The sequence below is a fragment of the Ammospiza caudacuta genome, chromosome 15 (genome assembly GCF_027887145.1).
Source record: "Ammospiza caudacuta isolate bAmmCau1 chromosome 15, bAmmCau1.pri, whole genome shotgun sequence".
Taxonomy (NCBI): domain Eukaryota; kingdom Metazoa; phylum Chordata; class Aves; order Passeriformes; family Passerellidae; genus Ammospiza; species Ammospiza caudacuta.
Genome location: NC_080607.1, coordinates 13,706,968 through 13,729,461, shown reverse-complemented (window position 1 = coordinate 13,729,461; position 22,494 = coordinate 13,706,968). Strand labels below are relative to the sequence as shown.

The following is a 22,494-nucleotide window of genomic DNA, read 5'->3' as shown; positions in this document are numbered from 1 at the left end:
CTTGCCTCCTTTAATAACTGCAGAGCTTTTGGGCATTTTTTATCTTCTTTATTAAAGATTGGGGGGACATTTCAGATTGCTTTGAGTGAGAGTATGTGATGAGAGAGAGGACAGAAATCTCCTCAGTGCAGGAACTGGTGATGCATGGACACGATAATAATGGGCATCAGAGAACCCACAGGCTATTATTAGAAACATAAAACCATGGGAAAATGGGCACCCCTGGTTCTACTGGTGATGAAATTCTCTCTTTGTGGGCTCACCTTGGATCCTGCATGGGAAGCACCTGCTGAACATCTGGGGTGTCAGGGCAAGATCAAGCACTTTGGGCATGTTTCCCCAGGTGAAAATGTGGGTGCTGTGCCTGCAGGGTGGCTTTTCCTCACTTCCAGCCTGATTTTCCTGCAACTCCTCTTTTGTTTTCCCAACTTCGCCTTGCTCATGCTGTCCCTGTCCTTGGGGACCCATCGATCACTGTCACCTCCTCCTGCCCTTTCTGGTCACCACAGTCCTTCAGGGTGGGATGGGGACAATTCCATGCTGTGTCCTCGGAGAGGATCCTCTCACTGCACTGATGTGAGGGGTGGCAGGGCTGGCACACACACTCCTGTGTCCCCTACACTCCCGGCTTACCAAAACCCAGCTCAGACACCCCAGGTGACTGCTGTCCCACCCATCACATCCCCACAAAGCTGACATTTGGGGATTGTCCTCTTCTCTTTGCCCTGCTTGTGTCCCCATCCCAAAGCCTGGCTGCTGCCAGACTCATCACTCTGAGTGCTGGGCTGTGGCTGGCCAGGACTGCAGAGAGCATTCAGCAGATAGCAGGCAAGAGAACAGTGCCAGACTCGGGGTGATTACAAATCATTTAGACTTAGCAAAACCAGGCCATCCTAAATTTGCAGGCAGCAAAGGAGTGTTTGTGAGCAGAGCTGAAGTGAGTTATTTGAAGATGCTGCAGTACCTCTACATAAAGCATCAGAGTGGTGGCTAAATGCTACCCGAGGCAGAAGGGACAGTCTGGCCCAGAGCTGCACCCTGGGCTGGGCTACAGCTCCAGTTTCTCTTCAGTTCAGCAATATTCCTGCACAGGGTAAAGCACAGGCCAAGAGGAGGATGGGACGTGCCAAGTGGTGCATTGCCCTGGCCAGAACTGCTGCTTTGTGCTCCCCTGGCTGCAGGTGCACCTGGATCTCAAACTGGGGAAATGCAGAGGGAGGTGGTCAAAGGAAATCAGTCAAAAACTCTCAGGTTTGGCCCTTAGAGAATGTTGGGGGAGAGCCTGGCTTCCCTCCCTCTTTTCTGAATTTATACCTCTGGGGCCAAGGGTGGCTGATGGATTTTGTGAAGGGGGTGTGATGGAAGCAGGATGGAGAGACGAGACCCCCCCAGCCATGGATGTTCCCTGCCCTGATCTGCCTTTCCCCAGCTTCTGGTCTGGCCCATCTGCTTCACAAAAAGGTTTAGTCTGAGGGATGTGTGTCCAGCCCCAAGGGCACGAAACCCAGGGAGAACTCCTCATCCCCAGGCAGTGCCCAGGCTGTGGGGATGGCCTCAGCCCCTTCTGCTCTGACCTGGGTGCCCAACATCGTGCAGATCTGCTCAGGAAAGAGGCCAAGCCCAGACACTTGGGCTGGGGAGCAGAGCAAAGGTGATTTACACCAGGGCTGGATGGAGAGCTGCCCAGGGCAGTGCAGCTCTGTAAGGGAAATGGGCTGTGCAACTGCCAAAGGAGAAGAGAAGCATCTGCTGGGGCACAAGGGAAGATATTGTTCAGGGATGAAGTCACTCTCTGAGGTCACACAGTCACTTTGTGCTGCATGTGCATCATTCCCACTGCTACCACAGATGATTCAGCATCTCCATCACCAGCAGTGATGGCAGGACTCCCTTGGGTGATGTCCTCTGGAAATTCTGAGCTGAACAGCACCTTGGCCTCCTTGGCAGTCAGTGGCATTGTCTTCTAAGGCAGCAAAACCAGGATGGGAGGTCAGGAGATCTTTGTTTGCTTTTTTCCCTCAGTGGGGTGTATTTTCAAATGCTGTGTAAATGCTTCAGTTGTCACCAAGACTTTTGAGTCAGCGTGACACAGGCAGGACCTCAGTGCCTGTGTGGGGTGAAGGTTCAGCAAAGTCTGGTGACAGATGAGGGAGCCATGGGAGAGGAGCTGCCCTGACTGGAGAGGTTTTCTGCATGCCAGTGATGTGTGCCCTGTGCTGGGTGTCTGCAGGGACCTGCCCAGGCTGACAAGGTGCTGTGCCTGATGCTTTAACTCCCCTCCAAGTGCAGAAGGGCAGCAGGCAGTTCAAATTCCCCCAGCTCAGCATATGCAGCCTGGATTCCACTTGCAATCTTGAAAAAGCCTTATACATTTTTTAGAGCAGCCCCAAACGCCTGCTGAGTCGGCCAATCAGCTCCAGTGGATTAAGAAAACTTACTTTAAATTATTAACAGCACCCAGCCAGACACGAGGGTAGAGGTGGGAAGGGAGAAGCGCTCATTCCTCATTCCAGTGGATGCCACCAGAGCAGTCAGCACCAGGTTCGGCAGAGGATGTCCATTCACACCTAAAGGATGGTGCCATCTATGGGATTTCCCTTCTCCACCAACAGTGCCATGCAGTGCACAGGGTGTGCTGCATGTGGAGATGATGTCCCTTTGGGAAAGCTGGTCACATCCAGCCCCCACACACCTCCCTCTCCTTCCCTCCTCTTCCAGGCCCTTTGGATTCTCGCCTCTTGAGGAGCTGATCCCCAGCTGTACAGCAGAGCCAGCCCTGATGGCTTCTGACTTTCCTACAACCTCAATTAATTTTCCCTCCGCCAGCTTCAAATTTCAGGAAATACAATGACATTTGCAAACTCTGGTCCCCAAAGAAACGGCAATAAGCACTTTGCACCTCCCGAGGCTATTCCTTTTGCTTTGGACGTCCCTGCCAGGATCGGGGATGCGGGTCTGGATTTCCTCTGCTCGGCATCTGTTCCTGGAGGATTTTGTCCCTGTTTCCACGAGATGGCACCGATGAGGCTGCCACGGGATGCAGCCACCGCGACGCCTTCAGGGAGGACCGCAATGGAAAATGACTCCAAAACAATAAAAGTTGCTATAAAAAAATGCCTCTGGTCTCCAGCTTGTAGTGTCCTAGCACACATCCTGGCCATGGCAAGGAGGAATTGGAGGAGAATTTGGTATTTTAAAATCCATCTCACCAACACAGCTCTGTCACCTGCCATGGGTCACACACACCCACCTGCTCCAACATGGTGCTGGTGGTTCCAGAATTAGCTTGAGCTCGCTGCAAGGTTTGCCAAAACCCACCTATGGTCCAGTTCAGGGGGCTGTTGGGTTGTTTATAATTTTGGTACGACCCCAAAGTGGATCATGTCAAACCAAGAGCATCACTGCTTGTGTTTCTGCAAGCCCTGTGGGTCCTGGCAGTGATTTGCACATGGTGGGTTGTTGATCCAATCCCAAAACACAGATCCACATGGATTCAAACCCAAGGTTTGGCTGGAGGCAGGTTGTGGCCTCATGGGTACTGTGTTGAGATGCCCAGAAATTCATAATATTTTTCTTTTCTTCATGCTTTGAAGTGGGTTTAAATAACAATATTTCTGTTAATTCTGTTTCACTAAAGATCCTGACCCAAACCTCCCAAAATGCTGCTGCTGCTGCTGAGATCTCACTGCAGGCACCATCTCCTCTTTCTGCTGCTGCAGATCACCTTGGGCACCAACCCACATTGAAATGAGGCTGAAAGCTTGGCCCTGCTCTGAGCCATGAGCAAGTCTGAGTTAAATCCTCTGGGGTTTATATTTTTGCTGTTCTGCAGTTCCATCATTAATTACCTCACCACTTGTGCAGTGCTACCAGAGTCTCTTTCACAGCTCCCCTGGCATATTTCTATGGAAACGAAGCCGTGGTTTTTGTCAGGCCTGTTTTTGCTTTTAAAATAGCAGGAGAGGTGCAGACTTTGCTCCTGCTCTTCTCTGTCCCCCAGGGTTGTCCCCACTGCCAGGGGTTGGCTTCCATGGGGCACAGGAGCTGGAGGTTCCTGAACAGTGTGGGAGGGATATTCCCACAGGAATTCCTGTTTCTGCTGCTTCTAAGGATGCAGGAAGATCGTGCACATGAGGATGTTCTCCTGCTTGGAAATACCCAGGAAGAGGCACAAGCTGTCTCAGGGAAAACATGCCTTGGGAGCTGGGAAATGCAGGAGGAGCTGGAAGATGAGATTAAACCATCAGTGGGATAACAGCCTTCTCTTGTGGCTGTGCTGTGCCTGCAGGGATCCCCAGATCCCCTTCCAATTTGTGGCATGCCAAGGACACGGCACTTCAGAGAGTCCAGGTACCGCAAAGACCTTGGGAATCAAATTGATTTCTGTGTTGGTGGATGTGGGGTGTGTGGTGAGGGATGATGAGCCTTGGTGGGCTGTGCAGAGTTTTGGGGATCTTGGCCCAGGGAGCCAGCCTGTGTCTGTCAGATGCAGAAATGGGATGGGAGAGTTTTGGGGAGCAGACAGGGTGAGATCATGCAGAGCTCTCTGTAATTCAGCTGCATGTCAACTCCTCGAGGCTCTGCCTGGGGACACTCAGCACTGCAGAGCATCAGATGCTAATTAGGATCATTAAGGGCTTTGTGACACAAACAGTGATGATGATGATGCTGGTGCCTCTGGAGCTCTCCTGGGCAGGGCCTCGCATGGTGCTGCCCTTCACAGAGGCTGTAGAGCATCTGTTCCCAGCACTGTCTCCTCCTTAAGGCCGAGTCATGGGCACAGACAAGCTCAGGATGCCCCAGCACGCTGCTAATGCCTCCTCCAGGGAGGAAATGTCCCTTGGAAACATCCCTGGAATGATGCAGTGGATGTACAACTCTCACACCGCCTCCCTCCTTCTCCCTGCCCCACTGCACCTCCTGCAGCTCCCACTCAGGCCCCTCACAGCTCCTGGCTGGGGCTTTTTGGTCAATCCCAACCACTCAGCAACCACAACCCTTTGGGCTGGGGGAGCTGCACTGGGTGGAGCTGGGAGAGATGCACACCTTGCCTGGGGCTGCAAGGTTGTGATGGGAGTCAAGACACTGCCCTGGGTGAAGACTATGAGTTTTGGGGCTTCTTGTGAGACCTGAGTCGTGTCTAGGCTTCAGTGAGGAAGAAATGTTTCTTTGTGTTGTTTGGAAAGGGCTGGGGATCCACAATGTGTGAGGCAGAGCAGGATGTGGGGAGAGAAGGCAGTCTCAGTCACTGCTCCCAAAATGATGGGGGATGACAAAGACCCAAAGTGATGCTGCTCACCCTTACAGAGACATGGGGTGCCCTATTTTCCTTTCTTTCAGTGGCATAACTGTAAGAGCTCAATTTAAGCCTGTTTTGCATGAATAAAATATAATAATGACCTTGGAAAATTATTTTAGAGGCTTGAACTGGTTAAGTAGATCCTCAAAACTGCTGTGAGAGCTGTTGCTGCTTCTGGCTGGGGGAATCACCTGGGCCAAGTGGTGGAGAAGGGCTGAGTGCAGGCTGACACCCTGAATATGGGCTCCCAACTGTCCTCTTTCCTCCTTATTTCCATCCCAGCCCCTCCTGTGCCCATCCCCACCATCTACTCTGAGTGAGACTACACAACCCCAGCCAACCCAGCCCCTCTCAGTAACAGACACACACACACAGCTCCACACCTTTTGGGTTGGTTTGGTTTTTTTTTGGGGAGGGAGGGGGGATTTGTCTGGTTTTGGTTTGTTTTTGTTTTTTTTTTCCACTGTGGATGTTGTACCAGTTTTATTGGTAAAATTAACATGAAGCCTCACAAACGCTGGAACATGCTTTTCCTTTTAAAGAATTTCCACTGGACCTTAATGGTGAGCATCCAGTCGTTGACATATAAACTCTTACAAGCTGATGTGCACACGTGCGCCCGGGGGAGTCGGTGGCAGCGTCCTGGTGTCAGGGATGGTTTCTGCGCGATGCACTGGGAGCCCACGATTCATTTGCCAGCCTTCTGGGCCTTCTGGGCAGACTTGGTGACCTTCCCAGCCCCACCACTCTTCTTCTCCACGTTCTTGATGACGCCCACGGCCACAGTCTGCCGCATGTCACGGACAGCGAAGCGGCCTGAGGGACAGACAGAGGAGGAATGCCAGTGAGACACCGAGGCTGGGCTCTCAGGGCTTGTCCCTGCAGGAATGCCAGTGAGACACCGAGGCTGGGCTCTTCGGGAGGGTGGTGGTGGGATCTACATCCTCCTACTCATGGTGCCATGTGCTATCCTTGCCCTTGGAGCAGGGACAAGCCCTGAGATATCAACCCTTGCTAGTCCTAATGCTCCCCTCTATTTAAATTACTGTTTTTAAACTTAAACCTAATTTCTTATTTGCAAGCTTCCATCACTGCTAAACTTCCAGATGTGCAACATCAGCCTGGTCTAGTTGGAGGTGTATCTGCCCATGGCATGGGGGTGGAACAAGATGGCCTTTAATGTCATTTCCAATACAGCCATCCTAGAACTCAAGTATGGCACTTCCCTGCATTAAAAGGTGGCCTCCACTGAGCAAACTTCCTTCTTTCTTCTCCTGACCAGTTGTTTTAGGGCAGAGAGGTGGAAATGTTTCTGTGCTCAGAAACTATCATGGTTTAGTAACCATAAAGGAAAAGTCTTGCTGCTCCCAGAGAGAAGCAACCCAGCCTTTGGAAGCCCAGCTCAGAAGCACATGGGGGAGCAAAAAACCATCCTCAGCTCCCTCCTCATCTAGCTGGGAGAAGCTCAGCATGCCTGGTGTGAGCTCTGCACCCACAGAGCCCTCACAATCCTCCACAGGAAACCTCCAAAGCGCCATTCCCTTACCAAGAGGTGGGTACTGGGAGAAGCTCTCCACACACATGGGCTTGCCAGGGATCATCTCCACGATGGCTGCATCACCCGACTTCAGGGACTTGGGGTTGTCCTCCAGCTTCTTGCCGGAGCGCCGGTCGATCTTCTCCTTCAGCTCGGCGAACTTGCAGGCGATGTGTGCGGTGTGGCAGTCGATGACGGGCGAGTAGCCAGCGCTGATCTGGCCAGGGTGGTTCAGGATGATCACCTGGGGGACAGAGCAGTGTCATGGCAAGGCTGGCTGTAGGAGCATCAGGGGTAGGATGGTGGGGATGGATGGAGATGAGAGATCTCTGAAGCCAGGTGGTGGAACTTGGGGTTTATTGCAAAGGGCCTGGGTGCAGGGCCCTGCTGGGAGCTGCCAGCCACAGCTCAGAGCAGGGTCGAGAGAAGAGAGGGGTAGAGAGGATGAGAGGATAAGAGTGTAAAAGGGAAAGAGAGCAAAAGTATAAGAGAGCAAAAGTATAAGAGAGTAAAAGGGGTAAGAGAGCAAAGTTCCCTTTACAATACAATAAATTGTCTTCTGTATTGAATATTCTGATTCTCACTAACCAATCTAGTACAATATACAAATTCTATAGCATTTACATACAGCCTATAAGAATCACTATATTACCATACTGTGCTACATTTTAAACCCTAAAAACTCCTCTTTGGGCCCCTTCTGCCAAGCTAGTGGGATCTGCTCTGACCCTTGGATCTGCCTGCAAGCAGAAGGAATTGTTTCATCAAAAGGGGATTACCTTCAGCTGGCCACACCTTTGTTTTCCCATTGTTCAGTAACTAAGGGATCTCAAAGCTTGCTTTCATTTCAATCTCACTTATAGTTTCCATATTCTCAAAATCTTTTGCCGCGCAATCATATTTATAAGGCTTTCCTGTTTCATCTTCCCCAACAGCGGGCAGCTGGGGGACAGCAGCAAGCCAGGCATGGTTGCACCACCAAGCCCTGCTCACCTGAGACGTGAACTGGGCAGCCTCCTGCGGCGGGTCGGACTTGCTGTCCCCGCAGACGTTGCCGCGGCGGATGTCCTTCACTGAGACGTTCTTCACGTTGAAGCCGACATTGTCACCGGGCAGAGCCTCGCTCAGGGCCTCGTGGTGCATCTCCACGGATTTCACCTCAGTGGTGATGTTCACAGGGGCAAAGGTGACCACCATGCCGGGCCGCAGGATGCCGGTCTCCACTCGGCCCACGGGAACGGTGCCAATGCCTGCAGAAACAGGGACAGAGTGCAGCAAAATTCAATCTGCTTGGTATATCCCTGGGCCAGAACCTGGGTTCAGCAAAAGTAAGATTTCTACACTGGTTGTCCCCAAAGAACATGTTTGATCCTTGCCAAAACCCCCATGTTTTCAGCAGATCAACACCAGGATCTTGATAATCACTATGAGTCCATCCTTCCTACTCAGAGGTTTTTTTTTTTTTAATAAGTAACCCTGAGCAATCTGCATGCTCCAAAAGTTCTCCTGGAGCAGCTGTGGCATCTCCTGCATGGAGGACTGGGACATCCCAGCATGTGTGCAACAACACTGTCCACATCCCTGATGGCCACACCACCAGCTGTGACAGAGAATGAGGGTAGCTCATTACATGACTGGGGTCTTTTGTACCCTGTGTCACCAGGAGACTTTGGGGAAATTCCCCTTTGAAGGCACATGAAGAATGATTGAGAAAAACAACATTGAAAAGAGATTGAAGAGGCTGGCTGGACCCATCTGCTCCTCCACATCCACCCAGCTGCCCCCATCTCCCCTCTTCCTACAGTGTTTCTCCTCCCCAAAGACCTGCCTCCCAGTAAAACCATATCCCTTTGCCCCAGCTGAGCTAGGGGAGGACACAGACCTGCTCACCACCTTTCATGTCCACTGCAAACAACAGCAGCCTGCATTAAAAACCCAGCTAAAATCCCACATTCGACCCCTGCAGTGCATGTGTCCTTGGAAAAGGGTGGGAAAGAGCTGGAAAAGTCTGTGCCGGCCTGATCCAGCAGCCAGGGAGTCAGCAGTGCTGTCCACTTATGCCAGCAGGTCAGAGAGCTCACAGAGGGGTATTTATAGCTGAGCGAAGTGTCCCCACCACCTCTGCAGAGGAAAGGGGACACGCGTCAGCCACGGTGCTCCCTACATGGCTGGCACAGCTCGGCAGGAGGAGGTGCCAGTGATGGACACCAGCATTTGGGAAGCCTGGGCAGGTCACAGCCAAGCTGCCATGCACCAGCCTCAGTGGCCCTCCCTGCTGGTCTTGTCTCTCACCTGGGTCACAGAATGTGTTTTGCTGCCTCCAGCTTGCCTGGCCAGCCATGACCTCTGGGGACACACAGATTTGCAGCCGTTTTGGCATCGTGTGTTGCCTGGGGGAGAGCTCACAAAGCTGCTGCTCCTCTCTGGTCCCTGGGCACCTTTGGGCATGTCCACCTCCACCCCAGACAGCCCAAGCTCAAATGGGGTTTTTGCCCTGGGACTACCACCCCTTTTCTCCAACATTATCTCTGGCTTGAAGAGTCAAATCCGTCCAGTTTCCCAACACCTGGAAATGTCATTCCCAAATTTCTGTGGAATGATGACTCAGTTAAGGCAGAGGAGGGGCAAGGCTCACCTCCAATCTTGTAGACATCCTGGAGGGGCAGGCGCAGGGGTTTGTCTGTGGGGCGGGTCGGGGGCAGGATGGTGTCCAGGGCCTCCAGCAGGGACACCCCGCTGGCGTTGCCTTCTTTGCGCTCCACCTTCCAGCCTTTGAACCAAGGCATCTGGGGAGAGAGCAGCCAGAGAACCATGGAATCACAGGATACTTTGGATTGGATGGGACCTTAACAACCATCTTTTTCCACCCCTCTGCCATGGGCAGGAACACCTTCCACGAGACCAAATTGCTCCAAGGCCCATCCAACCTGGCCTTCAACACTTCCAACATGCCCTGGGTGTGCCTGTCCTCAGCACCCAGATGTAAATGCAGAGAGCTGTCCCACCAGGACAACATCCACAAAGTCATTCCTCCCAAGTCCTGGCTTTATCAGGGTGCTGGGGAGCTCCTTCCACTCCACCATCCCTGCAGGTTTATCTGCTCCTCTTTGCTCAGTCTCCCTCTCTCTCTTCTAGAAAGCAACACATCACTAACAGGAGAAAAAGGATGGAAGTGGTTAAAGCCAGCAAACTCACAGCCCACTTCCAACACCAACCCCTGGGCACTGCACCAGCTGCCTGGATCCCACCCTCCAGGGATGCTGCCTTCAGCACAGGGACTGCAGGGTCTGCAGCCAAGCACCAGCTACAAAGTGCTCAACCAAGGTGCTCTCCAAGGCAAGCCCCAGAGAGATGCTTCTCCCCACCCTCTCCTGTTATCATCCCTCCAGGGTCTGGATTCTAAACCCTGGCTTAGGGAGGGTGCTGCAAACCCAGCTGCCAAGAGACAGCATTGCTTTTCACAGATGTTCCCTTCTCCTGCCTTAAAGTGGGTTTTGAAACTAAAATATTGCCCAGAAAAGAGGCAGAGAGGGGTGGAAATGGGCTCAGGTACCATGGTTGAATGCAGGGAACTACAGTGCTTTATTGGGGTGATGCTGCACATCTGGAAACTGTAGCAACACCTGGAGCTTGCTGGAATCAAAAATTTAGTCCTGGGTCTGAGGCAACCCTGACATAACAAACTGTAGCAACACCTGGAGCTTGCTGGAATCAAAAATTTAGTCCTGGGTCTGAGGCAACCCTGACACAACAAGCAGAGGTCAGAGTCTGCAAGGCCATTCCCTGCCTCTGCACAGAGAGGGTTAGACAGTATTTTCCCATTATAATGTCAAATGCTTCCTGTGTGTCCCAAATCCATCACACATTTTGTGGATGTGGCTTTTTTCCCCTAGCACCAGCACCAATGGCACAGAGCAGTGGGCATGGGGCTGGGGTGAAGCAAGACCCCAAAGTGCCCCCAGCTTCACAGGCATCCCTGCAGGATGTGGCTATGCCAAGTCTGGTTTCCTATCTTGCAATCTGCACCAGCTTTGGGAAGGAGAGAGGGAAAACATGCATCCAGGGAACTCAGCTTGCATCCAAAGCATTCAGGCCAGCCCCTTCAGAGGGTCACATCTGACACCACTTGTCTTTCCTGGTGGCAGTGACAGGAGGAGCCTGGGGACACTCTTGCAGTGGGATCTGCCCAGGGCACTGCAGGTCTTGCTGTGCAGCCAGACCCAGAGCCAGGCACAGCTTGGCAAAATGGGAGCTGCATCCAGGCACTGAGGGAGCCTCGTGCTGTGTGCAGGATGACTCAGAGCTTCCCCCACCCTGCTGGTGCACGGCCCAAATGCCAGGCAGGGCCCTGTGCCAGCAGCTGCTGGTGGCCACCTGCCCACAGGCTCTGCTCTCGAGGATGGTGACCACCAGGTACCCACAGCTCCTGTCCCTCTGCCCCGCACAGCTCTGGCACACAGGAGAATAACAATCTCTGCCCATGTCCCTCTCTCCAGGGGACTGCTGACCTGCCAAGAATCAGGTAAAGATGAACTTAGAGACCTTCTGGGAACAAATCTCTGCAAAACCTCAGCACAGCCTCAGGGTGAAAGGCATCTGCAAAACCTGGTTTGTGCTGCCTCCTATGGCCATCCAAATAAAACCTCTGTCATGAATTCCCCAAATCTACCCCCAAAGAGCAATTCCTACTCCATCACTCCTATGGCAAAAGCAGGATCTGACCAAATCCTGCAGGCAGAGAGGCTCCAGCTCCCCAGAATAACAGCTGAGCTCCAGCTCCTTAACACTCAAAGTTTATTTTACAGAGCAGTTGCCTTTCCCTGCTTTTCCCAGCCCATGAGCACCTCAACACCCCCACACACACACACTGCAGTGTTGAGGCTGCAGCCCCAGGCAACCACACCAGAGACTGGGAGTGTTTGGGTTGCAGCATCCCATGGGGTGAAAATCTCCCACACCACATTGGAATGGCCCAGTTCTGTCAGCTGGAGCATCACAAAGCTTCTTCACAGAATACCCCACTTCCCAAAAAGCTCTCAAATGCCAAACTTTGATGGAAGCACAGCCCAGCTGTCATGTTTTCAGTTGGCCTTGGGATTCTGTGCAACAGGGCTGTGGGCTGGAGTCTCCCACACAGAGCCAGCTCCACCACACCACCCTTGCTCAGAGGCAACAGGAGCTGCAGGGACATCATGGCTCTAATCCCCATTTTCTGATAAGTCCCCTGACAGACAGACAAGTCACTTGACTGCCTTGTGCTTCAGTGAAACCTGTCCAGGAATTACAAGTGAAAATAATCAGAGCTTTTTCAGGCGAGGAAAGAGAGAAGAGACATCTACACCAGGTTCCTGCTTAAGCTCTCACAGAGATGATGCAATATGAGGAGGAGGAGTCTGTACCCAACCCTCTCCAGAAGAGCTCATGCTCTTCCAGGCCAGGTTTTCTTCCCAATTCCCTAGGAGCCAGCTGGTTCCTTAGGACAAAGGAGAGAGTTGTTTCATGCCCTGGGAAGTTGTTTCATGCACATCACACTGGGAACCTGCCCTGAGACCCCTCTGGAGGAAGGGGGGGTCACAGAGCCCCTCCTGCTCCGTGCCTCCCCTCTGCTGCCTATTTATAGGAGAGTTGTTCAGGATCATCTTCCCAGCCCAGCAGCTGCTGACATTTAGAGCCTGCCTGATTTGAGGCACTCAAGAACCTCGGGGCTGGGTTTGGCATGGCCGTGGCTGACCTTTATCCCAGCTCTGCTCCTCAGGGAGCAGGAATCTCCCAAGCACCCCAATAATTCCTTCCTTCCAAGCCATCCCAAGTGAGCTGCCTTTCCTGTGCAGGGCAGGAGCTGTGTTTCACGGCTGTGTGAGTTTGCATTGCAGCACTCCCCTTCCTCACGACTGTGATCCCTGAGCTCCCTCAGTTGCTGCTGGACTCAAGGATTGCCTCACTCACCACAGAGCCCTGCCCTCACCCACAGGTGATGTCCTGAAGTCCCCCTAAGCATCAAATTTCCCATTGGTTTCACAAGAGATTCCTGGGGTGTCTGATCTGAGCAACTTGATCAAGGTCACACAGAAGTCACCAGGAGAGCAGGGACCTTCCCCTGGCCAGAACTTTCCAGCCCATCATTTCTTTAAAAGATTAACCTGAGGTAGGTTTTCTCCAACAAAAGCAGTGTCAGAATAGTTATGGGCAGCCTGTCTGCCAAAAAACTCCATCTTTCTTAAGCTGGTGTATGAAATGATGGCATGGGCACACCCAGAGCACCCTGCCTTTGTCTCCCCACCGTCCTCATCACAGAGGGAGTAAAAACCAACCGGAAAAGGAGCAGCCTCAAAGGGATACTGTAGGGAACTGTGGTTTTGGCATGGGAAACCTGGTAATTCCTGAAGAAAACATCACCTGTAGGTGGTTTTGGCATGGGAAACCTGGTACTTCCTGGAGAAAACACCACTTGTAGGAGTGAGATCCCAGCACTGGAAGAGGAGGTTTGGCCACTGCAGTGACACAGAGCATGGATGGAATAGGGGACCTGAGACCCAGCTGCACTGTGGGAGCTGCTCCAAGCCTGACGCCAGATTGTTTTACTCCCCCTCAGAAAACAATGCCCTAAAAAACACACCCTCTGCTCCTGCTGAGAGTGACAATTGCTGCTCTAATGTCACCATGAGCTCTGACAAGTGAAAACTTCAAATCCAGCAGAGCCAGGCAGATCATCTCCTGAAGATGCCCATGTTTAGCTGTTGGGTGCCTGGCCTGGGCACAGCACCCACGAACAGGGAGCCCATCCATCCTGCCCAGGGCCAAGCAGAGCTCCATGGCACATCACCTGCTGCCTTTGTGCACAACGGGTGCATGAAATGCTTGCAGAGCACAGAGCTCATCTTCAGCCCAGGTCAGGATCCTCAGGGTGGGGGGAGAAGTGCAACACAAGGCACACTTACATTGGGAGAGGGCTCCAGCATGTTGTCTCCATGCCAGCCCGAGATGGGCACGAAGGGAACTGTGGCCGGGTTGTAGCCGATCTTCTTGATGTAGGCGCTGACCTCCTTGACGATCTCGTCGTAGCGCTTCTCGCTGTAGGGGGGCTCTGTGGAATCCATCTTGTTGATGCCCACGATGAGCTGCTTCACCCCCAGGGTGTAAGCCAGCAGGGCGTGCTCGCGGGTCTGCCCGTTCTTGGAGATGCCAGCTTCAAATTCACCCACACCGGCAGCCACGATCAGCACAGCACAGTCAGCCTGGGGATGGAGAGCAAGAGAATTGCTGCACAGCCCTGGTGACACCCCAAGGGCTTTGAGCACCTGCCAGCTGCTGATCTGCCTTAAAACTGAGCCAGCTGTGCTATTTCAGACTTGCCAACCTCACACAGTTCTGCATTGTGGGTGGGAAACCAGTGTGGATCCCTCCTGGACTCTGACCAGGACCTCATCTTGATCATCTACAGACAAGGTTTTATTTAAAACCCTACTGAAGTCTTGCAAAAAACCTTCCTGGGTGATGGGTGTGACTCCAGGAATGGAAAGTGTTCCCTAGATTTGCTTTTGTACCAAAACACACAGCAGAAGCTGCCTGGGTTTGGCAGATAGCCATGCCCAGTCCAACTGGTACCTCACTGGAAATCTCAGTGGGCATGCAGTGGGGTTAACTCAGCACCCATCAGTGACAGGGAGATGCAGGAATGTCCCACAAAGCAATGAGGGGAAACCATCCTACTCAGGAAGGGTTGGCCATTGCGTTTGGCAATATAATATGGGACAAAGAACAGTTTGAGGAAAAGGAAGGAGAAAAGATCTGTGGAGCCTCCTTTATCCAATAAAACCTAGGGGATTGGTGGAATTTTCTTGTCTATCTCATCTGGCTGAGGCTAAAGTAGTGAGGAGATGCCCTCACACAAAGGGCTGTAGCTCGCAGCATCCCAGCCACCAGGCAGGCCACATTCATCCCACTTTCTCATGTGGGTGGAAATGGGGTGGAGAAACCACCTCTTTGTGCCCAAAGAACCCAGGGAGGTGCAGGACCGTGGTGTGCTGGGGCCCCTGGTGCCACCCAGTCTCTGGGGTGGACCCTGCTGAACACTCCTCCATGTCTGCTCTCTCAACTCCCCACCTCCCAAAGGACTCCAACAGCACCTGCACGACCCTGAGCTTGTGAACAGCCCCAGCCTCTCCCCTGCAGCAGCCCTGGGCCCCATCCCTCACCTGGGAGGTGCCGGTGATCATGTTCTTGATGAAGTCCCTGTGGCCAGGGGCGTCGATGATGGTGATGTAGTACTTGGTGGTCTCAAACTTCCACAGAGAGATGTCAATGGTGATGCCACGCTCGCGCTCGGCCTTCAGCTTGTCCAGCACCCAGGCGTATTTGAAGGATCCCTTCCCCATCTGGCCAACACAGAGGCAAGAAATAGTGAGAAATAGTGAGCCCACAGCACTGGTGATTGCCTCCCACTCTCCAGGGCACTTCCCAAGCTCACACAGCAAATATTTAAAGGTAAAATTGCCTAAATTCAAAATCTATTGGTGGTCTTTTTACTAAAAATTACAGCTGAAAGGATATACTGTTCTCAACATGTTCCTCAGCAGGATGCAGGAGAGGCTGGAAGAAGAGCCATGAGGTGAATTTGTGAGTGGGGCTGGATGGGCAGGATATAAAGGCAGCAGCCCATGAGGTCTCCTCCATGAAACACCCATCATGGTTCTGCACTGCTGCTGGGAAATCCTGTACAGAAACAAGGAAAGCTGCTTCTTGTCACACTAAATGTCTCTGAGAGGATATTTATATACTTATCCCATTTCCTAATGCTCATGGAGCTATTGAAAAATGGCTGTTTATGAGATTTATTTAATTTCCCCTCAAAGAGATGCATACACAGGAATGTGGTCTAGTGGTGGGTTTGCCAGTGCTGGTTGGACTCGATGATCTTAGAGGGATTTTCCAACCTAAATGATTCTCTGATTCTGTGATCTTAATCCATGACTGAGACCTGTGAGGCAGCTGGTTAGTGGGAAAGGGCATTGCTACATGAGTGAGCCCAAAACTGGCAGGGGGGGAATGGGTTAAAAGAAATGAGAGAGGGTTGCTACAAGCAGAATAGAAACGTGATTGATTTTTGCCACAGAGTGTGCAAATTCACAGGAAAAGCTTCTGTGAGCTGCAGCCAGACCAACTGTCGTTGCCAAATGGCCAAAATCTCAGCCAACATTGTAATGCAGGAAATCACGCTGGGGGAGATTAGCTCCAGTAAATCTTCATGCCCTGTGATAAAGCACATTCCCTGGTAAAACCACGGTGGCACTTCTGGAGGCCTTCTCCTTGGGGCTGGAGCCCTTTGACGTCACTGCACCAGGGAGAGCTGGATTTCCCTCCAGCCTGGAGGTCATGCTCCCAGTCTCAGCTGGGATCCTGACAAGGCGGAGATGGGGCAGGAGGAGCCCACCCTTGCTGACCACACTGTGAGCTTGGCCAAAGCAAGGGGTTAAAATGGGCTCCAGTCATCAGCTCTTGGCCTCAGATACAAGGAGGTTTTAAAGTAGAGAAAGGAATTTAGGCCATTTGCAGATGATTTAATGGTCTCCTATTGTTCTGCAAGGTCAGAGCTGTGATACCCTGCTTCCATCCATCCATCCATCCATCCATCCATCCATCCATCCATCCATCCATCCCCTGCAATCACAGTTTCTCCTGGCCCATTAGCAATTATGGACAGAGGGAAGCACTTCTCGATGGCAAGTACTGAACACTCCAGTGATGAGCCCCCCTCCCCGGAAAGAGCACAGCATCCCACCCACACCTGCCCTGCCCACACCCTGCCCAGGGGCTGGTCTGCTGCTCTGCTCCATCTCCCACACTCCAGCCCTGCTCCCAGCCAGCACAAGGAATTAATGGTGACAGCCTGTTTCGTAACAGCTGAGCGCTGCGATGACTTTGCAGCTTGCTCCGGAGGATTAAGGGCAAAATCCTAAAGCCAGGGGCAAGACTTCCCCTCCTCAGAGGGGAGGCCAGGTCGAGGAGGTGATGCCCCATCTCTGCTGGGAAGCTGTGAGCTCTCGCTGGCATGGAAAAATCCAGAATCAAGTCTCTGCTCCTGAGCATCCTCCTGACACTGGATTTAGCAAGGGGGTGGAGGAGGAGCTTGGAGGATTTTAGAATCGCCAAATAGTTTGGGGTGGAAAAGACCTCAAAGATCATCTCATTCCAATCCCTCTGCCATGGACAGGGGCACTTTCTACTAGACCAGGTTGCTCCAAATTCCATCCAGCTTGGCCTTGAACACTTCCAGGGACGGGGCCACGTTAACCCTTTCCAGCACTCACATCAAACTCCCCCTTCCCAGGAAACAGGGAGGAGTCATCAGAGTGTGCTCATTCACTGCTGGAAATGGAGGCACAGCAGGGAATGGTGCATTTGTGCATTGCATTAATAATGGGCTCTTCTCGGGCAGGAGGTCAATCTGCACATCCCACAGCCTCTCCCCCATCAGCAGCGTACTCCCTCCCTTCTGGATGGGGAAACTGAGGCACAGAGCAGAGCCCAGGATCTCCCACGGCAGCTGAGTGGGAATCAGCCCCTTCTTGCCATCAGCCATGTCCACATACCCATAACCATCTTCTCATCACGTGTGTGACCCCCCCAGAGCTCGGCACCACACGTAACATGAAGACAAACGAGATCCTTTATTTAGCAAACAGTTTCCCTCCTTTCACAGGGTGTATTCAGTTACCCAGGGCTAGTGTTGAAAAACCCAGGGTATTATCTAGCTCTGCACAATACCTTCCCTGTTCAGTGCCAGAAATAGCCTGAATTTCCCTCATCGAACCCCAGTGGAGGGACAGCTTTCTATTCGGAGGCCACAAATACTGATTATTTAATTTTTTAAAAAAACAGAACAACTCTTCGTTCAGAGATACTGTTACGTCTGCCCTTGAATCAAAAGGGAAAAAAATAAAGAGAGAAATCCTCGCTCTTTTCTCTTAAATAAAACAACAGACTCTGGGGATTTTTTGTTGGCCTTTTGGGTGCACGCAGGCCTCCATTTCCTGTGAATGCCACCTAATGGAAGCAAACCCTTCCCCAGCCCTGCATCAGAAAATGGAGTCTGTAAGCTCAGTCAATAGGCTATTAATAGCAGCCTCCGGTGCCCGCGGATCCTGGCAAGGCAGTGAAAGTGCCTGTTCAATTAAAATCACTGCAATCACATCGATAATATCCTCACCATGCCTTATCTGATCTTGTAGGTAAAGGGGGGGAATTCGTGGAAGGATATCAGCAATCATTTTAAACCAGGGGAGAGATATAATTCTGTATGGAGGAAGAGGCTCTTTGGCTTACGGATGCAAAAATAAAGGCTGAAAGTGAGGCAGGAAAATAGGGGATTAAGCTCAGATGCTATCGGAAAATGAAAAAGGTTAAGGCAGACAGACAGAAAAATGTGAAATCAAAAGTAGCAGCTCTGTAAATCTCTTTTTTTTTTCAATTAAATGTGAGATTTTGACCAGAAAAAAAATTGGAAAAAAAAAAAAAAAAAGGAGGGATATCTGCATTCCCAGAGCGATGACGACAAGCCATCTTCTGAGTGACAGGAGCTGCCCCATGGATAACACAGCCAGGCTGTTCCTGGCTCACCCACCTCTCTAGAATTTACCATCATCAATTTTCTAGCTCTCCCAATTGACATTTTTCTTCCCAAGACTGTTTTTTCCTCTTTAATCTTGGGGTTTGCCACATTACAGGTATCAGGTGCTGTTTTGCTGTATGACAGCTTCTAAATGCATGCACGATAAAATGGTTATAAATGCCACCATTGCAAGGGTCAAACAAAATAATTTAACTGCAATGTTTGGATTTCCAGCCAGTTTTCTGTATCACAGGCTGCCAATCACAGTTCACACCAGACCACCTGCCTGAGGAAAATGGGAATGAGGTTTTTCAACTGGATCAAATGAGTGGTCCAGCTGATGCTGCACCTTGCCCCCAGCAGGCGCTGGAAACTGATGCTTCAGAGTGAAATTCAGGCAGCCCTGACCCATGCAGGGAGGGATTATCAGGTTTTCCCCCCTCACACACCATATTTAGAAGGAATTTCATGCCTTGAAGCACCATGGTTTGTGGCTTTTCCAGAATCCTGGTGATTTCTGCATCTTGCAGACCTCGGCGTGCCCCTGCCCTCATTAACAGCCGGCAGCAGGGAGTCCCCCAGCTCCGGAAAAAGAGGGTGGCCAGCGCCCAAATGGCCTAATTTCCCAAGGCCACAGAAATTGGGAGGACCCAGAGGCACAGAGGGAGAAAAATAGATGCGAACAGAGGGAGAAATGGAATGCTAGAGAAGGGCAGCACCAGCAGAAGGGGAATATTGCCCGCGGGATGCCGGCGGGGATCAGCGCGGAGCATCCCCGCGGGTGGGAACGCGGGGCGGGGGCGGGCTCCTCACCTCGGCAGCCTCCTTCTCAAATTTCTCAATGGTCCGTTTGTCGATGCCCCCGCATTTGTAGATGAGGTGCCCGGTGGTGGTGGATTTCCCAGAGTCCACATGCCCGATGACGACGATGTTGATGTGCGTCTTCTCCTTCCCCATGCTGCTGCTGGGCTACGCGGGGCTGGCCGGGGCGGGCGGCGCTGGGGAGGGCGGTGGGAACGCAGCTGCCTTTTTTTGGGGGGGAGGGAGGCTGCGAGGGGAAAAGAGTCAGGAGAGTCAAAATGAGCCCCCTATGTGCCAGCACCCTCCCAAACCTTCGGGACAGGATGATCTCCCCTCGCCCCACCTTCCCGCTGGACCATGAGCCCGGGGGTGCCCGGCCTCGTCTGGCAGCTCTGGGTCAGAGCCAGCGTGCCCTGGAGGAGGCCAGCCGGGCTATTTCGGGCTGCCATGTCCAGCCTCCAAGTCTCGGCAAGACGCCGTGTGTTTATCGGCATCTTGCCCTCCGCCTCGGAGACCCCCAGCTCCCAGCGCTACGTCATCGATGCTTCGAAGGTGCCCTTCCCTCCTGGAAAACCTTCCCGACGCTCAGGGATGCTCTTCTCGCTCTTTCCAAACCCGAGGGCATCTCCTGCATGCCCTGGGAGGAGCCGAGGGTGCCCGTCCTCCTGGGCTGCCCCCACCGCTCCCCAGCTGGGCACAGTTCAGGTGACAACAGAGTGTCTGCAAAGCGGGGCGGACAAAAATAGCCCTCGCCTGCTGCCCCGAGCAGGGCTGGAACAGCGGGGCTGCCCAGGGCTCCTCTGAGCCTGCACTTGGGGGGGTTTATTATATTTTGCTGGATGGAACAGAGGGAGGAGGCTGAAAACGCAAACGGATATATCCGGGGAGCTGTCCTGGCATCTCCCGGCGTTGCCATGGCTCTGCAGCCGCACACAAACCGGGCACAATTAGGAGCTTTAATCTGACGTCTAAAAAAAATCCAATTTCACGAATCTGCCCGTAGAAGTAAAGGAGGTCAGGAGGAGTTTGCGGCTCTAATAGCGACTCAGTCATGCGGGTGGGAACATTCCCAGCGAGAAGCTTCCCCGGGCAGCAGGAGCGGCGGCTGCCCCGTCCCTGCTGCCCTTGAGCCCTGCCAGCCCCGATCTGGCCATTTTGCGGCTCCACTGAGATGCTCTGTCCCGGAGCTCCCAGTGCTGGGTGCGGGTCCCTCCCTGTCTGCCCTGCAGACCCCTGGCACACGGGGGGAGATGCAGGATCGCCTTGGGAATTGGGGAATTATTTTTTTTTTATTCCTTCCCCAAGGCGCTAAAGGCATCCCTGCCCATGGCCGGGGGGTTGGAAGGAGATGATCTTTAAGGTCCTTGCGACCCAAATCATTCGAGGATTCCGTGATTCTAAAGGCAGGGTGGGGGGAGGGGAGGGGAGGGGGGAGCTGAGGGGGGGGGGATTATCAGGTTTTCCTCCTCACGCACAACATTTAGAAGGATTTTCACGTCCCGAAGCACCACGGCTTGCGTGCTATTCCCCACCTGCGGCAAGGACGCACCTGCGGGATGAAGGAATGGTCCAGCCCCATCCTTTCCCTCCCGGGGGTACCTGAACAGCACCCACACAGGGGAGGGGGCACTGATGCCCCGCAGCCCCTGGGGCAGGGCACCCCCCCCGCATCCCCGCTGTCCCCCCCATCCCGCCGGGGTCCCGCAGCTCTTACCGGGGCGGCGGTCGGGGCGGCCAGAGGCTGCCGGCTTGGGCTCCGCCGGCTTTATCTCCGCGGGAGGGGCCCACCTATCGACGGCGGCAGCGCAATGCAGCGGCCCCCCCGCACTACGGCAATGCGGTACCGGGCGGGGGAGGAGGAGGAGGAGGAGGAGGAGGCGGCGGCGCGGGGGGGGGGGACGGGGGGAGGACGACGACGAAGAGGAGGAGGAGGAGGAGGAGAAGGAGGGAGAGGCGGGGAGGGAATGTGTAGGGATGGGAAGGAGGTGGAAGGATGGGAGATAAAGGGATGGAGGAAGATGGAGGGATGGGGAAAATGGAGAGGGATGGGAAGGTGGAAGGCCGAAGTCAGGGGGAGGCGGCAAGATGGAAGATGGAGAGATGGGAGGAAGGTGGAAGGAGGAAAGATGGAGAGACAGGAGATGTGGAAGGTGAAGGCTTGAGAGGGAGGTGGAGAGATTGGAGGCAGAAGGATGGAAGGATGGGGAAAATGGAGGAGAAATGGAGAGGTGGAGGGGTGGAAAATGGAGGGATGGGAAGATGGAGAGATGGAAGACTGAAATCAGAGGGTAACAGCAGGATGGAAGATAGAGGGAGGAGGAAAGATGGGAGGATAAAAGATGGAGAAACAGGAGAGAGGGATGATGAAGACATGAGAGGGAGATGGGATGGAGGAGATGGAGAGACTAGAAACAGAGGGATGGGAGGAAGACAGGTAGATGGAGGGAAGGATTTGTTTGGAAGACAGGGGAAATGATGGAAGTGCTGGCCCAGGGAGACTTGGACTCCCTGTGGGAACCTGGGAAGGGACAGGGCTGGCTTTGGAGGGGGCCACCAAACCCCACATCCCTTGCTGTGCCCCAGTGGTGAGAAGGGCTGTGCTCCCATCCGGGCTGGGAGGAGAGGGGTCCCTGCAGGGCACGACACGACCCTGGGCAGACCCTGAGCGCACTGCCCCTCATCTCTGTCTCATCAGTCCAGGAGCAAGTGACAGAGCAAGGGGCAAACACAGCAGAACAGATTTCTGCATCTGCAACATGTGTGGGGGCTGCTCAAGAATTTGTGATACAACAACAAAATCTCATTTTTAATTGGAAATGGGGTTCAAGTCCTAGGAGGACAAGGAAACCATAAACCTTCAGTAATATAATGACATTTTCTTTGCATAAAAAAATAATATGTAGTGGTCAGAATATTTATGTCTGTGTCAAGTGTGGATTTCCAAGGCCAATCCAAAATTTTCTGTGTCCCAAAGCCAAATATAGGTCAAAAGAAAGCTAATTTTGACTAAAGCTATGAAATAACCCAGAACAATTTTATGGCCCAGACCATCCTTCCAGTGAATTTAACAGCTAATTTAGATACTCTTATGAAAATACTCTTACCTTCCTAGGCTAATGGCTAAAAACTTACTCATTACGTGGATAAAAATGTTCCTAACTTCTCATTAGAGCTTAAAAGGAGGCCTTTTTTAATGAATATTATAGCTTATTGGTATTTTCTTAGAAATATGATAGTCAAGCTATCCTT

General features: G+C 52.6%; 1 protein-coding gene across 1 annotated transcript; it reads right to left on the bottom strand.

Annotated features, from left to right (window-relative positions):
- Positions 1-5,765: 5,765 nt before the first annotated feature.
- EEF1A2 (eukaryotic translation elongation factor 1 alpha 2) lies at positions 5,766-21,169 on the bottom strand. The gene is made up of 8 exons (XM_058814638.1): positions 20,960-21,169; positions 19,258-19,492; positions 15,032-15,211; positions 13,775-14,071; positions 9,472-9,622; positions 7,830-8,086; positions 6,846-7,080; positions 5,766-6,115 (listed from the first exon to the last, which is right to left on the bottom strand). Exons 2-8 carry the CDS (start codon positions 19,399-19,401, stop codon positions 5,988-5,990), a joined length of 1,392 nt encoding a protein of 463 aa, XP_058670621.1. The 5' UTR covers positions 19,402-19,492; positions 20,960-21,169; the 3' UTR covers positions 5,766-5,987.
- Positions 21,170-22,494: the final 1,325 nt, after the last annotated feature.